General features: G+C 47.3%; 1 protein-coding gene across 1 annotated transcript; it reads right to left on the bottom strand.

Moving 5' to 3' along the window:
- Window positions 1-6,749: 6,749 nt before the first annotated feature.
- Mrps11 (mitochondrial ribosomal protein S11) lies at window positions 6,750-16,813 on the bottom strand. The gene is made up of 6 exons (XM_045146455.1): window positions 16,494-16,813; window positions 16,254-16,373; window positions 10,876-10,974; window positions 8,836-8,965; window positions 7,600-7,665; window positions 6,750-7,126 (listed from the first exon to the last, which is right to left on the bottom strand). The coding sequence occupies exons 1-6, from the start codon at window positions 16,562-16,564 to the stop codon at window positions 7,019-7,021; spliced, it is 594 nt and encodes a 197-aa protein (XP_045002390.1). The 5' UTR covers window positions 16,565-16,813; the 3' UTR covers window positions 6,750-7,018.
- Between the last annotated feature and the right edge of the window lie 11 nt (window positions 16,814-16,824).

The following is a 16,824-nucleotide window of genomic DNA, read 5'->3' as shown; positions in this document are numbered from 1 at the left end:
CCAAAGGACCCTACATACATACTGTAGCTTGGCAGTATATAAGTCATCTGCTAAGGTGTGACAAGATTTTTTGAGTATATATATATTTAATTAATTTATTTATTTCAGAGAGACAGAGAGAATAGGCATGCCACTGCCTTCAGCCACTGTAAACAAACTTCAGACGCATGTGCTCTCTGTGCATCTGGCTTTACATCAGTATTGGGGAATTGAACCGGGGCCATCAGGCTTTGTAAGCAAGTGCCTTTGACTGCTGAGCCATCCCTTCAGCCCTAAAAACAGGTCTTTATTTCTACTATTGGTTTAATCATCAATCTGAATAAGGAACAACATACCCGTGGCACTACCTCTAAAGGTTAGAAAGGTAATTTAAACCTCGCTGTCATCTGTTGCTGGTCACTTGGTTTCTCTCCCTGGAGATAAGGCAGTCATCCATTTTGGGGGACTGTCTTCCCAGATGTTCAATGTACACACAAACGTGTATGCACCCATGGTCTCTCCTTTTCTACAGAAGTTGGCACATTATTCTCCTATTTGCCACTTAGCCAGGCATCTTGGTTTCAGGGATAACATCCCACATAGACTGTGGTAGTTTGAATAGATGCCACCTACTAGATTCAGGAGTTTATTAAAGCTTCTTGGATTTCTAGCCAACTGGCAGGAGAAATTGTCACTGGGCAGATCTTAGGGCCCATCCCTAAAGTGTGTGGTGGTAGATCTGGAACTTCAGCCTAAAGCGATTCAAAGTGCCTGAGTTCCAACTGGAGTTCCTGAAGTGCGCTGTGTGCTGTGGCTTTGGGGTGTTTTGGCTTGTGGCTTCTCTCTCCGCTTGGGCCTGTGAAGGCAGGCCAGCTTCTTATGCCATTATGGAACTTCCCCTGGATCTGTAAGCTTCAATAAACATCCCTTCTTCCACAACTGTGCCTGGTTTGGAAGTTCATCTCACTGACTGAAGCTGTCTACTACATAGATGTACTGGATTATCGATTTACTGCATTTTTTTCCCACTAACTCCCACTGATGGATATTTGAGTCTCATTCTTTTGCCCTGACTCAGAGAACCTCAAATACTACGTTTGTGTGCTTGGTACATGATAAAGATACCCAAGGCCACACTCTCCAACATGGTGGCCACCAAACACACGTGGTTATTTAAATCTAAATTAGTTCAGGGTCAGGATAACTTAAAATTCAGTTCTTTGGGCATACTAGCTACATTTTAGGAGCCAGATGGGACAGAGGCTCTCAACCTGGCAGAGTAGATCTGGAGTGTTGCCATCAGTGGGGAGTTCTAGTGAGTAAGCAGTGCTGCCTGCCAGATGATGCATTCTCTGTTTCTTTCTTTCTTTTTTTTTTTTTGTTTGAGGTAGGGTCTCACTCTAGCTCAAGCTGACCTGGATTTCACTATGTAGTCTCAGGGTGGCCTCGAACTCATGGTAATCCTCCTACCTCTGCCTCCCAAGGGCTGGGATTAAAGGGGTGTGCCACCATGCCCGGCCACATTCTTTTTTAAAAATATTTTATTTTAATCTATTTATTTGGCAAAGAGGGAAAGAGAGAGAGAGAGAAAGGGGTGGGGGGAAGTGGGCGCGCCAGGGCCTCCAGCCACTGCCAACAAACTCCAGAGGTGTGCGCCCCCCTTGTGCATCTGGCTAGCGAGGGTCCTGGGGAATCGAACCTTGGTCCTTTGGCTTTGCAGGCAAACGTCTTAACCGCTAAGCCATCCCTCCAGCCCTGGATGACACATTCTTGTCAGGGAATTATGAAACCAGAAGCGTGAGCATCTTCAGTGTTGTCAGCTACAGCTAGTCTTCTCTCTGAAGCAGCTCCGGCTATTTACAGTGCTTCAGTAAGAGGGAGAGCTCTTTTGTTTCAGGGCAATCATAGGAAATCTTAGAAAGAACAAGAGACGTCCCCTGTGTACTGATTCTGAGGACATTGTGCTTATGTGTCTACATTGCTCCCATCAGAGTGGCTGTACTCAGCTTTCAATGGGCACTCCTTGGGTTCCACATGGCAGTCTACCCTGGAGGCCTGGCCTCCTGCCACCTTGTCAAGTTCTGCTTCTGCCCAGCTGTAAGCCTCTTTCCCCCTCTCAGCACCCTGACCCATGGCCCATCAAGTCAAGGGGAAAGTGCTGGTCCTTTCCAGAGTCTGTCTCCAGCAGACATCCTTTACCAGAGACTCAGAACTTGGCCCAAATCTTCATTTCCCCTGTCTTGTTATCTCTTACCCTTTTTCCCTTCAGTGAATCATGATCCCCACATTGCCAACCCCCCACAGGCACCTTCCAGCGCTCATCCCATCAAACGCCTATTTGACCCCTGGGCAGCGTTCTGCACCTTGACTCTCCCTCCTTCCTGAAGCGCTGGGCCCACCTTGGCCTCCAAAAGGCCACTCCCTCCTCGGTCTGACCACTTGGTCCCCACCTCTTTGCAGGCCTTCCTCCTCACAGCCTTTACGGATGGACATGGTTGCCGTCTTGCCTCATTCTGTACCTTTCCCTGGGCAGTCTCATCCTCACCATTGAATCAGACACCGAGATGGTACTTTTGCTAAAAAGCATTAACTCTTCACTTGGGCCCACAAGTCACTTTGGCTTCCAGGAAGAATCAAACCTCCCAGGACAGAGGACCTCCGCATCCGGAACACCCACCCCCGAATGGCAGTTATCGGTGAGGATACCCCCCCGAAGGAACCAGATCGAGCCCCCCCCCCCAAGTGGCAGGCTGCCCTAAGGCCTTCTTGGTAAGGCTGTCCTCAGATTTACCTTGCAGAACCAGGACTGAGACAGTGGTGGCAGGGCCCCACCTTGACCAGGGTTGCTGTGCACTGCTGTTGTCCCTTGCTTGCTCTAGTTCTTTCTCTGCTTAACTTGTGAGTAGCTGGAAGATGGACACGGGGAGGTCACTGGACCCCTTTATTCGCTCCTCTTTCCAATATAGCCATGTTGAACACATCTTTCTCTGCTTTTCACCATTACTCATCTCTTTAATTGGTGCACTGGGGACAGTGGGTGGTAGAGCCCAGCTTTGTGGGGCTGCTGAAGCCCAGGCTTTTGCCTTAAAAAACAAAACAAAACAAAACAAACAAACAAACGAAACAACAAAAAAGGCAACTGGTTACATGGTGGCTTTTTTTCTTTTTTTGAGAGTGTGTGTGCATGTGCTCACGCCCATGTACGTGTGCAAGCATATGAGGGCCGTCGGTCAATGTCAGGTGTCCTCTCCAGTAGTCACTCCACCTATTTTCTGAGGCAGGGTCTTTCACTGGATCTAGACCTTATCAATCGGGCTAGACTAGTTAGCTAGCAAGCCCTAGTGATTTGCCTATCACTGCCTCCCCAGCACTGGGAATATAGCTGTGTGCCACCATGCCTGGCATTTAAAACATATTTTGTTTACCTGAAAGGGTTGGGGGAAGAGGGAGAGAGAGAGAGAGAGAGAGAGAGAGAGAGAGAGAGAGGGAGGGAGGGAGGGAGGGAGGGAGGGAGGGAGGGAGGGAGGGAGGGAGGGAGGGAGGGAGCCACTGCAAACAAACTCCAAACACATGTACCACCTTGTGCATTTGGCTTACGTGGGTACTGGGGAATTGAACCTGGGTCCTTAGGCTTCACAGGCAAGCGCCTTAAAAGCTAAGCCATCTCTCCAACCCCATGCCTGGCATTTTTACATTGGTGCTGGGGTTTGAACTCAGGTTCTCATGCTTGCAGGGCAAGCACTTTACTCCCTGAGCTATCTCCTCAGCCCTTCGTGGCTTTGCTTAGAACTGCTGCACTGGAGGAATGATGGGAACACATTTGAATTTCCTTTTCCCTGTTTACTCACTAGACTGGGTGACCTCCTCTATTTCTTCCATTATGAAAGTGGGCTAGGAGCAGGATGTTAGACACAATACAAATCCTGATCCTGGGCAAGAGAGGGCTCCTGCCCCAGCCCCTCCCTGCACTGCCTGGTTTCTGCTTCCTTTTAGCATCTCTGTTACCACCTAGGCTCCTTGCCCCATAGCCTGAACCCTTCACTACTCCTACACTTACCCCATTCTACCCCTCATGGTCCTCACACGTCCATTTGTCCAACTGGGAGAAACAAGCAGTCTTCCTCTAGCATTTCCTGCACATGGCTTCTCTTCCCCTACCGGACACTGTACCTTTTCCTCAGGGGTCGGACAGAGTGCCAATCTCCTCCCAACTCCCATTCCATTTCAGACAGGGTTGTATCACCTTCCTGCCATAGTTCCTCTGTGAACTTTCTACTATCTTTCCTTCCTTCTCCCTACCCTCCTTAATAGATCCTGGCCCAGGCCATTTGTTCAGACTTTATTTATTTTATTTAAAAAATTTTTATTTATTTGACAGCAACAGACAGAGAAAGAGGCAGATAGAGAGAAAGAATGGGTGCGCCAGGGCCTCCAGCCACCGCAAATGAACTCCAGACGTGTGCGCACCCGTGTGCATCTGGCTAACGTGGGTCCTGGGAAATGTTGTCTCGAACCAGGGTCCTCAGGCTTCACAGGCAAGCGCTTAACCGCGAAGCCATCTCTCCAGCTCTTGTTCAGACTTTAAACCTTACAGGACCCTTCTCTCTCCCGTCTCTGACAGCCACACTGGGGCTTCTTGGTTCACATTTCAGTGACTTCACTTAAACCTCAGTGACTTTTAGTTCAATTCTGTTTTAAACACATACCTATTTTTACCTACCTCCTGTAAATGAGCTTTCTTAAGATCTCTCAAGTTACTTTTTGACTACAGCCTTTTACATGTACTCTCCATTCCTGTAGTATCCTTGTTGTCACTGTAAGTTTATTTATTTATTTATTTAAATCTTTTTCTCCAGTCCCTCCAGCCAGGTGGAATCCCATGATGTCCCATGCCAATGAAACTGTATCAGTGAACGGATCATCTCCCATCCCTCCTTTGGCTGTCAGTTTTCAATCCCAGTGACACTCATTGAAGCATCCATCTCCAATGCTATTTCTTCCTTAACTTTTCCATCTTGTCCCCTTAAAAAGGATTACTTTCACAAACAGCAGCACCAGTACCACGTAGGCCTCCTTCATGGGAGTTCATTTCAATTCTGCCTCATCCCCGTGAAGCCTTCCTCAACAGTGACTACCTCAGACCTCGGTGCCCAGCCTCAGTATTTGTTAAACTACCTGCAGTGGTTCTGTTTGGCTAAGTAAAAAATTTTTGCTTTGGCAAAAGCAAAACAGAGTGACTACCCCATCACTTTGGGCTGATAGTATTCAAATTTAAAAAGCAACATGCCTTTCTAATATGGGGGAGGGGGCCAGGCATGGTGGCACACATTAGTAATCCCAACACTTGGGAAGTGTAGGCAGGAGGACCAGTTCAAGCTCATCTTCATCATTTAAGATTGAGGCAAGCCTGGGCTCAAACACTATGTCTCAAAAAAAACAAAATAAATGAATATGAAAAAAGGAATAAAGGGGCCTGGAGGGGGAAGTATACATGCTTTTTATTGTTTTAAACATTGACATGTCAGAGCCAGGTTGTGGACATATGTAACTGGAGGGCTGGTGATGTAGCTCAGTTGGCAGAACGCTTGCTTATCATGCATGAAGTTTTGGGTTCTATCTCCAGCACTGCATAAACCAGACATGGTAGCATTTGGTTGTAAACCTAGTAGTCAGGAAGTGGAAGCAGGAGAATCCGAAGTTCAAGGTCCTCCTCAGCTTCATGGGGAACTGGAGACCAGCCTGGACTAGAGACCTTGTCCAACAAAACAAAACAAAACAGAGAAAGCCCACTAGCAACCCCACAAACAGATGTCACTGGAATGTTTTCTGCTTAAGTACAGAGTGATATTCAGCTAGCTCCAGGGACGCTAGTGATAAACAGGTTTACTCTGGCACTCTAGTGTCTTGGTGTCGGAAGATGCTCTTGGCTCAGAGAAGCAAAAACATTGCCTATGCTGAAAGAAACGGAGGCATTTGTCTTTTTGCATGCATGGGAGAGGAAAGTGGTTCTTTACGTAGCCAGTCCTGTTCCTCCAGCTTCAGGAGCAAAACTGTCTGTTACTACGGTGTGCACGGAAGGCATGCTGCCAGGAATCAGAGACGTGGCCACACAGGCTGATGCCAACGCTACTTGGAGCAATTCTCAGATCTAAACATGGTGTTCCGCCTCTCCTCTGTGTGGGGAAGGTCAAGCTCACAGATGAGCCTTTCCTTAGGGCAGAAAGACCTGCTGGTGGGAAGGGCTTGTGGCCACAACCCAGTATGTTAGTGAATAAAAACCCTCTTCCTTGACTGGACAGTCTTCTTCAGTGAGGATGCTTATTCATCCTGAGGGGATGGACAGCAGCCTTTAAGAAAAATAGTTCAAGCTAGGCTTGGTGGTGCATACCTTTAATAAAGACAGAAGCAGGAGGTAGGAGGATTACTGTGAGTTCAAGGTCTGCCTGGGACTACAGAGTGAGTTCCAGGTCTGCATGGGCTAGAGTGAGACCCTACCATGAAAAACAACCAAACAGGACTGGAGAGATTGCTTAACAGCTAAGGTGCTTGCCTGCGAAGCCTAAGGACCCATGTTCAACTCCCCATATCCCACATTAACCAGATGCACAAGGTGATGCAAGCTCACAAAGTCACACATGTGCACAAGATGGTGCACATGTCTGCAGTCCTACTGCAGTGGCTAGAGGCCCTGTGTGCCAATTCTCTCACACCAAAACGAACAAACAAACAAACACTGAACAACAACAAAAATAAAACAAAACAAAATCAGCTACTACCAAGGCACAGATAAGTCTTTTATTTTCACAGAATAGAGGCCAAGAGTGGGTCCGCAGCTCTGCCTGTGGCTCTTCTCACGTCGGAGAGGCCCAGCCTCGCTGAGAAGCTCCACCTGTGGGCAGAGGTGGCGGCAAAGGCGAAGCTCCCCTGAAGTAGGGCTGGACGGCTTCCAGCTCCAACAGCTCTGACGGTGAGCACATTGTCGCAAGGCCCCGCTGGAGCTGATGCTTGAGGTCAGATTCACGTGAAGGCCTCCTTCCCGTCACAGCCTCCGAGCCTTCCTGGGGCGGCAGCCGTTGTGTGGGATGGGGGTGTTGTCTGTGATTGAGATCACCTCCAGGCCTCCCATAGTCAGACCCTTGATGGCAGACTGGAAGAAACAGGAGAACGGCATGGTCCCCAGAGTGATACCCAGCATGTCCAGACAGAGCTCCGGGAGGGGCGGGAAGGAGGGGAGCAGGGAGGCTCACAGGCAGACATCTACAATCCTAATCCACTCCTAGTCACACCTACCCAGACCTCTGAACCACATTCTCAACTCCCTTCTCCTCCCACGTCCCACCTGCTGCCTCCACCTTGTGCTTTACAATCTGAGAAGAGTGCTGGCTGCCCCTGAAACTCTAGTATTTTTACCAGAGCACCCACACTCACACCTCCGTGCCTCATTATTGTTGTAAAGTCACAGAGATGCTAAAGGGCATCCCACTGTGCCTAGGACCTCTCTGAACTCCCCTAGCACCCTGGCCCCCGCTACAGAAATCCACTCAGGGGACTGTCTCCACTCTCTTCACACCTGGCCTTAAAGAACACGCGCACATTACCTCCGTAATTGTGGTCACTTACCCAGCGCCCTGGTCCCAGGCCTTTCACCACAACTCGGATGTGGGTCACCCCCTTCCCTGTAGCCTTCTGGAGAGAAGTGGAAAGTAGTTAGTGCCTCTGAGAGACAATGACTATACCCCAGCCTCTGGGAGAAAAAGAGAAACAGCACCAGTAGAAACAGATGGGGAGGCAGAAGACAGGCCACAGTGCAGGGAGGGCGGACACCTGCCAGACCATGTAACTTGGAGAGTCACCGAACAAAAGGGCCTGTGATTGGTTAACCCAGGACAGCACTGCCACCTAGTGGACATTCCTAGACATCGCTCAGTGTTTTCAGGTAGGAAATGCAGAATTTCAGACCATATGAGGTATTATATGGGCATCAAGGCTGAGTCTAAATACCCACTTAAAACGAGTGACTTAGCATCTTGAGAGTTAAGATGCCTCCTGGGTACAAAGGTGGGTCATTTTGGAAATAAGGAAAATACCTAGAAATTATTTGCAACCTATCATGTAGAAGTCACTATGAATGCTGACAAGTTTCGCCTGCATGCCATACGTCCCCTGCTGGGTATTTATAGAATTTTGATTTTTCTTTTCTTTTGTTGAGGCAGGGTCTCAGTGTAGCCCAGGCTGGACTCGTGGCGATCCTCCACCTCAGCCCAGCCTAGCTCAAGGTTTTCCTTTAGCTTATGCTTCTGCGTGGCAGAGCACCGACATGTGCAAGGCCTTAGAGGAGGAAGGACGCAGGCTGTGGTCGAGGCCAGATGGCTGAACTGGTTGCCTGGCTCGGACCCATCACACACACTCTGATCCTCACTTGGCTCTTGAAAGAGAAGATCATACTGAAGGTCTTGTGAAAACTCGTGACAATGAGTTAAAGTATGTAGAGTGTAGTACCTGCTCAATTTGCTTCTAGAAAGGCCTGAAGGATCCACCTTGGAACAGGTGCTATGAGTCCTCACTCTACAGCATGCTCCCCGAAGGACAGCACTGAAGGAACTTTGAATCCTAGGCCTTCAGTACCCTGGTTCTTCGTCTGAAAACTAATCAAGTCCCTTACCTCTCAGGAAGCCGAGAAAGGAAAAAGACAACCTTTCTACAGAGGCCTCTGCAAACACCTGCAGTGTCAGGGCATCTAACAAGAGCTAGCAAAACCACATTGCTTCTGATTGGCTAGTTTAAAAAGAATTCTCCATGATCACTCACACAGAAGACAGAATACACCAGAGGATACCACAAAGCCCAGGCACTTACCGCCGCAGCGGCTATGCCTGCTGTCTGCGCTGCAATGCCGGTGCCCTTCTTGGCATTCCGAAAGCCCTCTGTGCCACAGGAGGTGCGGGCCAAGGGCATGTTAGTGGCTGAGACTACCTGGATCTGTGTGCTGGAAAAACAAGAGTGGTATTTGACTACAATACCATTAGAGGAAGGGAGGAAACTGGTTTGTGACCCTAGTAGCCTTAGTAAGAAAGATAAAGGAAGTCACTTGCTTCCTTAATCACTTAACCTACAGAGAGCTCCATAATCCGAGGTGAGTTAAGTATCAAAGAAAAGGCACATTCACTCCTATTGTCTTCCTATGGCCAATATTTATAATGGAGGTGACACCTTTGACATTTTTCTTAAAAACAACCCACATGTTTCACATCAGGTAATTTGTTTTATTTTTTGAGGTAGAGTCTCACTTTAGCCCAGGCTGACCTGGAATTCACTATGTAGTCTCAGGGTGGTCTCGAACTCATGGTGATCTTCCTATACCTCTGCCTCCCAAATGCTGGGATTAAAGGTATGCATCACCATGCCAGGCTATAGCCAATATTTATAATGGAGGTGAAACCTTTGACATTTTTCTTAAAAAACAAACCCAGATGTTTCACATCAGGTCATTTTTTTTTAAAACATACTTTACATTGGAGTATATTTCAAATACCTCCCACAACAGTGAAAATAATAGTATATGAACTTCTAGGGACCTGTCACCAACAACTCATACCCCATTCAGTTTCCTCTCCAAATCCTATTCCCATTCCCCTCATCAATGGACTGTTTTTGTTTTTTTTTAAACTCCAGATGCATGTGCCACCTTGTGCATCTGGCTTACGTGTAACTGCTAAGCCATCTCTCCAGCCCCAATGGACTGTTTTGAAGCAAATCCAAGAACTATCACTTCAGACAGAAATATTTTAATGTCCCTTTGAAAGATGAAGACTCTTAAAAATTCCCAAGCCATCATCATAAGTAATATTGTCAGAGTGGGTCACTTAAATGCTTATGACATTCGATTTCATGATCAAAGATTATTTTAAACAAGTAAAGCTTATTGTCATTAGCTCCAAAAAGTTACATTATAATTAAGAATGACTTGCTCCCTGGGGATTGTGGAAGGAAGAAGAGAGGTGACTGTATGGGAGACCTGCTTGAATCAGCTCTGGGCTTGGGGCACTTGCTTATTGGCCTGGCCACAGCTCTGCCAACTTGAAGTTACGTTCTCCTTGCTGGAATAAAGTACCTGACCAAAAGCGGCTGATGGGAGAAAAGCTTTTTTCTTTTTGGCTTACAGTCTTGAGGGGAAACTTCATGATGGCGGGGAAAGATGGTAGAGCAGAGGCTGGACATCACCTTCTTGCCACAGCAGGTGGCAAACAGCAGCAGGAAAGCGAGTCGACTAGCGCTGGCAAACTGGGGGCTAAAGTAACAAGGTCTTCCCTCAGTGAGACACCTCCTCCAGCAAAGCTCCACTTCCCAGGTTGCCACCAGCTGGGAGTGAGCATTCAGAACACAGGAGCTTATGGTGGGCATCTGATTCACGCCTCTGAACATCTAATGAGATGCACTGAACTGAAGCATGCGACAGTTGCTTCTGTCTGAGACAGCCCAAACAGTGGTGTGTAAAAAGCCACAGATACAGAATCTGTGAGGGGGAAGGAAGACGCCGACAATCACTTCATCTGTGCTGCGCACCTCAGTCAGCGACTATGGTCTCTTGTGCTGTGGGGACCAAATTCAGTTCCCATTTCCAAATGGGGCCTGACCTACAAAGTTGTCACTAATGCCGGTCATGCTTCACGTGGCTCGGAGACTCCTGGCCGCCCAGCGTGCACGCCACGTGAGAACACCAGGTGTGTGGCTTTAACTCTCTGCTTACACTGCGTAGAAGCAGTGCCTAGGAGCCCTGGGTGAGCTCGTTAAGAGGTTGGCATGTATTTGAGGTTTACATTCTGCTTAGCTTAGTAAGAAACTGTGGATCTGCAGATCGCCTCTTTCCCTTTCTTACATACCCCTCTTCTTGCTTACTTGTTGTAGGATGCTTTAATGTGTGCGATTGGGATCTCGTCAAATTTCCTCCCAGCCCACTGCAAAGAGCTTTCGTGTCCTGGAACGGGAGGGTAAATGCTGCAAGTAGAAGAAACACCTCATTTAAATTTGTTCTGGATATTATTTTGCTTTTAAGTCAAAAAAATGTATACACAGTTTAAAAAGAAGATACATAAATAGGCCGAGTGTGGTGGTTAGATTTCAGCAGTGGTGACGCTGGGGCAGGAATATGGTGAATTCAAGGCCAACCTGGGATAATACAGCCTAGAAAACATAGCAAGATTCTGTCTAATCCACTTTCCACCCAACCTAAAACCCCTCAACTTCAGAAGACAAAAACCAACCAACCAACAACAACAAAAAAAAATCAGTTAGTACAGACAAACCCAGAATGAAAACTAAGAGCTCTTGGCTCTGAAGAAAACATTCCCACCATTCCTTTGCTCACCAGGTTATACTTTAAGAACCCCCCCCCCCCCCGCCCGCCGTCAGCTTTACTTTGAGTGTTTTCAGAAACAAAAGTGCATTCTTTTTTTTTTAATTTTTAAATTTTATTTATTTATTTATTTATTTATTTGAGAGCGACAGACACAGAGAGAAAGACAGATAGAGGGAGAGAGAGAGAATGGGCGCGCCAGGGCTTCCAGCCTCTGCAAACGAACTCCAGACGCATGCGCCCCCTTGTGCATCTGGCTAATGTGGGACCTGGGGAACCGAGCCTCGAACCGGGGTCCTTAGGCTTCACAGGCAAGCGCTTAACCGCTAAGCCATCTCTCCAGCCCAAAAGTGCATTCTTTACTGAGGACCTGATCTTAGAAATGGCATAGAACAAGGTGCTTGGCTTATCAGCCTACAGGTCAAGAAGGAAGGTGGTCAAGTCTTATAGATGACTTTAAGGTTTAAAAAGCCATCATGTCGGGCTGGAGAGATGGCTTAGTGGTTAAAGCGCATGCCCGTGAAGCCTAAGGATCCAGGTTCAATTCTCCAGGTCCCATGTAAGCCAGATGCACATGGTGGCACATGCATCTGGAGTTCATTTGCAGTGGCTAGAGGCCCTGGTGTGTCCATTCTCCCTCCAACTATCTGTCTCTAATAAATAAATGAATAAAAATAAAAAAAATGAAAAAAAAAGCCATCACTTCTCTACAGATAGTTTTCTCTGTTGACTTGGCTGTGTGCGTGTGTGTGTGTGTGTGGAGGAGGGATGTCCACAAATTTAAGTTTACTGAAGACTGAGTATAACCAGTATAATGCCTTTTGAAAGACAGTTGTTTTGAAATTAGGAGCTTGAGCCATTTAATTGAAGGTATGGCTAAGATTAGGCCTTTAAACTTCACAGGTTCAGCTGGGCATGGTGTTACATCTATATTCCCAACCAGGGGAACCAAGGCCAGCTAGGACTATATACAAAGTTCCTGGCTATCCTGGGCTACACAGCAGACACACAAACACAAAACAAAACAAAACATTCTCCCAGGCAGAGAGGTAGCTGGTGTACATCCTGCATAAGCATGAGGGCACAAGAGGGTCTGAAGCTGCCCGAGTGTGAGTGTCCAGACCTTAGGTAAATAGGTGGGCATGGCCTGTAACTCCAGTCCCACAAAAGGGAGCAGAGCTAGGCTTGTGAAAAAGAGAAAGCTCCAATATCAGGAAAACTCCAGCTCAAAAGGAGAATGGATGGAAGAGGGATGAAGGGTCACTTGATAGTCACAAGAGCAAGTTGCAGTACCAGTGAGACACCAGCTCAAATAAGAATGGGTGTAAGAGTTACAGAGTGTGACACTGGCATACTGCTCTCACACCACAGTATATACACACAAGCCAACAATAACACAAAACATGCTTCAAATTCAATGCCTAAGTGACCAAGGGTTTGCCCAAGAAAGACCTAAGAAGGAAAGACGGGCTTTCTGGCACTGGCTTTTTTATCTACCCACCCCTGAAGGAGGCATGCAGTGGCAACCCATTTTCTAATTACAGCCAGATACAATTTTTCAGAGTGCAAATAAATGCAGAAAAATATAAGACCACAGCAAGGGGCTCAGGGTCCCTTAGCACTACCGCTGTCACAGCTGTTTATTTCAGCACGATCTCTCCAAGCACAACCAGCCTCCCTTCCTGTCCATTTGTCCTTTATCTTCCATGACTACTTACTCCCTGCAGCCACACCAGCCTCTACCATTACCAGTCTATGCAGCCCCATCGTGACCGTGGCTTCATGCATCCCTGGACACCACTCCTTGCTATCTTCATTGCTGGAGCCCTTCAGCAGGCCTGTAGTCTGATGAGCCCACGGGCTCTCCACCACCCTTCACTTCTCCTCTCTACTGGACTAAATCCCATAGCTAGTTTCAGTCCTCTGTCCCTGTTTATTGCACTTTCCTGGCAAACCCCAGCCCTAGTTAATTCCATCTCTCTCGTGGCTCTGAGCCTGTGCAAACATAGAGCAATGCTGACTTGTTTCTCTGCACCAGGGCTTCTCAACCCAGTTGTTGACATTTTGGGGAAGATACTGTTGTAGGAGGCTGTCGGGAGAACTGGGGGGTGCTTAGTAGCATCTTGGCTTTTACCCACTAGATACTGTTTCCCAATATTGGTCCCACTGTTCCATTTTAATGATTTTAAACATCATAGGTCCTCAGCAGTGCCTGACAATCATTCTCAGTTCAATTACCCTTTCATTTTTCTAAAGAACTCTTCTATACTTTCTTTTGTCTCCTCAAACCTCCAACTCCTTCCTGTTTCTTCAGTGACAGTAGATGACCTCTAGGAGAAATAGAAGCAATCAGAATTTCTCCCAGCTTCTACTATCAAACATCTGTGCCCTCGGCCTTTGCCATTTCTCCTGCTGTAATGCTCCATTTGTGAATTAGCCTCTCAAGGGCACCGCTCCAGCATGTTCCCACTTCAGACCATCATTCTTTCCCATGGTTCCCAGCAGCAAAGCATAACATCATGTCCAACCCAAACCTCTTAAGAGCTGCCCATACCACTAATCCCCCTGACAGCAAAGTCCCTTTAAGGAACTGACTATATCCCCTCCCCCCTACACACTGGTCTTCTATTCTCTTTGAACTCGCTCCAATCAGACATTATTTCCTACCACTCCACCAGAAATGCTCTCTTCAAGGTTACTAACTCCACTTGATTAAAATCAAAGAATAATCCTGTTACCTGCCTGTCAATCTACTGTATCTGACAACTGATTTCCCTACCATGAACTACACTTAAAAAAAAAAAAATCTTGCCTGCTTTTAAAAAATTTTTTGTGTTTTTTGAGGGAGGGTCTCATTCTAGCTCAGGCTGACCTGGAATTCACTATGTAGTCTCAGGGTGGCCTTGAACTCATGATGATCCTCCTACCTCTGCCTCCCAAGTACTGGGATCAAAGGTGTGCACCACCACGTCTGGCCTGGTTTTCTTACTACTTGTCTTGAGGATCCTGTTCTATGTTACTGCTTCTTCCTTATTTCCCAAGTCTCTAACCATGATATAACTCTATTTAGATGCAAAGCATCTCAAATTTAGCCACTCAGATCTAAACTCCTTCAGTATTGACCATCTTAATCATGCCAATTCCATCTTTCCAGTCATTCCCTCAACCTTGAAGTCTTTCTTCATGCTTCTTTTTTTTCACATTTTATACCAACAAATTCCTAGCCTGATGTGTTGGCACATGCCTGTAATCTCAGCACTCAGGAGAGCTGAGGGAAGACGATCACTACAAGTTCAAGGACAGCCTAGGCTACATAGTGTATTTCAGCCCAGGTTGGCCTACAAAACGAGACCTGATCTCCAACAAGAACACAAAAATCCAAATCAAATCCTGCTGGTATGGCAGAAACGTGGATCACTCTGACCATAGCTATCGTCCTGGAAGAAGCATCATCATTTTTTGCCTAGATTATCTCAACAGTCTAAGTGCTTTAATGCCTTCTCCCAGTTTCCATCTTTGCTCCCTATGGTGTATATAAATATAGTCAAAGGGACTTTCTTTGAAAAGTAAGCAAGATTACTAGCATGGTAGATAGACTTGTAATCCCAGTGCTCAGGAGGCCAAGGAAGGAGGATCAAGAATTTGAGGTCAGACCAGGCTAGATAGCAGGATCCTGTTTCAAATAATAATAATAACAACTATGAACAACTCTGAAGCAAGGTGTGGTGGTACACACCTTTAATCCCAGCACTCAGGAAGCAGAAGTAGGAGGCACAGTGTGAGGCCACCTTGATATTACATAGTGAATTTCAGGTCAGTCTGGGCTAGAGTGAGACTCTACTCAAAAAGACAAAAACACAACTCTGTACCCCTGTCTCTCATGGCTTCCTATCCCCTTATAGTAAAAGCTAGAATCCTTGAGATGGCCTATAAGGACGGACTGCTAGAACCACCACCTCCCACTGTTACACTCTGCGTTTTACTTGTTTTCTACCTACTGCCTCCTAGTCTTTGGAATGTAAGTTCTCTGAGGCAAAACTTTCTGTTTGGTTGGGGATATAGCTCCAACAGTTTGAAAAATGCCTGGCATTGGTAAGTGAAAACTCCGAATAAAGTCTGGGTTCAAAACCCTTTAGCAGCTCCGCACTGCCGGCAGTAGGGAAAAGCATAAAAGCTCCAGGGAGACAAACACGTCCTTCACATTTGGATCCTTGCCTTGGTAGTCTTACAGGCCATGACAACATCAACACAGCATGTTCTTTCTAACTGGCTGCTTTTACACAGGCTGCTGCGACCTTTGTTTACAGGAACCTTGTTCATTTTGTCCACCTGAACTCTCAATTCACTTTTGTGCTCCACAGTCTTGCCTGATTTCCTCAGGAGTGATGTAGTCTTGCAAACTTCCAACCAGTTCTTACCTCCATCATGCTGCTGATCACATTATGGTGAAAACCTCTGCATAGATGTCTTCCTTGGAAGACTTGACTTGAGGGAATAAATGATCTTTTGCATTTTCAGTGCCTACCACGGGCCCAACACTTAGTAGGTTTTCAGTAAATGTTGGTGAAGTGTATGTTTATATAGGATGCACAAAGAGGTAGTTGTACTAGTATGAAGCAAGATGCCGGCTCCTTGAGCTGAGCAGAAAATGCACTCGGTCACCCTTGCCATTCAACTAACAAATGATCCCTGAGCAGTTACATTGTGCCAGAGCTCACCTCATCAGACGCTCACAACCTCTCTAAGCATCACCTCCATGTTAGATGACAACGCGGAGGCCCAAAGACTCATCTAAAAAGAAGACCCCCCACCGACAGCAAGTACCGAAGTCGGGAATTCACTGGTCCTCAGACCCAGGAGACTGACGGGCAAGAATCACAGGGCGCAGGTCTCCAGAGGGCTGCACCTGCCCTGCCCTCACCTGAAGCTGCTCGCGCCAGGACCAGCCTCCTTCGCAGCTTCCGGCTGGGGAGCCGCGCGCGGTGTTTCCGCGGCGCCCCCGCCCGCGTGGATGGTCTGAGCTGGGGCACCCGTCACAGCCCTGCGGAGAAGAAAGCGCGGTAAGGTGCTGGCTCAGCGGTCCTTGGGGTCCAAATGACCCATGGGGCAGGAGCGCAGTTCCGAGGGTACCCATGTTCTCGAAGGGGCAGTTCATCTTTACCTGGTCGTCCCGAGCCGAGCCCATGCCCATGCCCGAAGGAGCCGAGAACTGGCGCCTCTTAAAACCTGCATGACTTAAATTGACCCTACTCGGCTCCCGTCCGCGGTGCCTGGAGTAGCTGGGACGGCACCAGCACCACGAGCGCCGGTGTGTGCGTGTGTGTGGAGCGTACAGGACGGAAAGTCACTTGCCTGTTCTTTATGTGGGGTATTAATTATTTGCATTCTAATTTAAGTTCTCCATAAAGCTATCGATATGGGAATTCTTCCATTTTTTTCATGGTCTACCGTGAGAACTTCCCCCACTCCAAACGGCAATGGTTCGTTCTGCC

The sequence above is a fragment of the Jaculus jaculus genome, chromosome 3 (assembly GCF_020740685.1).
Source record: "Jaculus jaculus isolate mJacJac1 chromosome 3, mJacJac1.mat.Y.cur, whole genome shotgun sequence".
Lineage (NCBI taxonomy): Eukaryota > Metazoa > Chordata > Mammalia > Rodentia > Dipodidae > Jaculus > Jaculus jaculus.
Note: the sequence above shows the minus strand (reverse complement) of the source record. Positions and strands in the feature narration are given on the sequence as shown.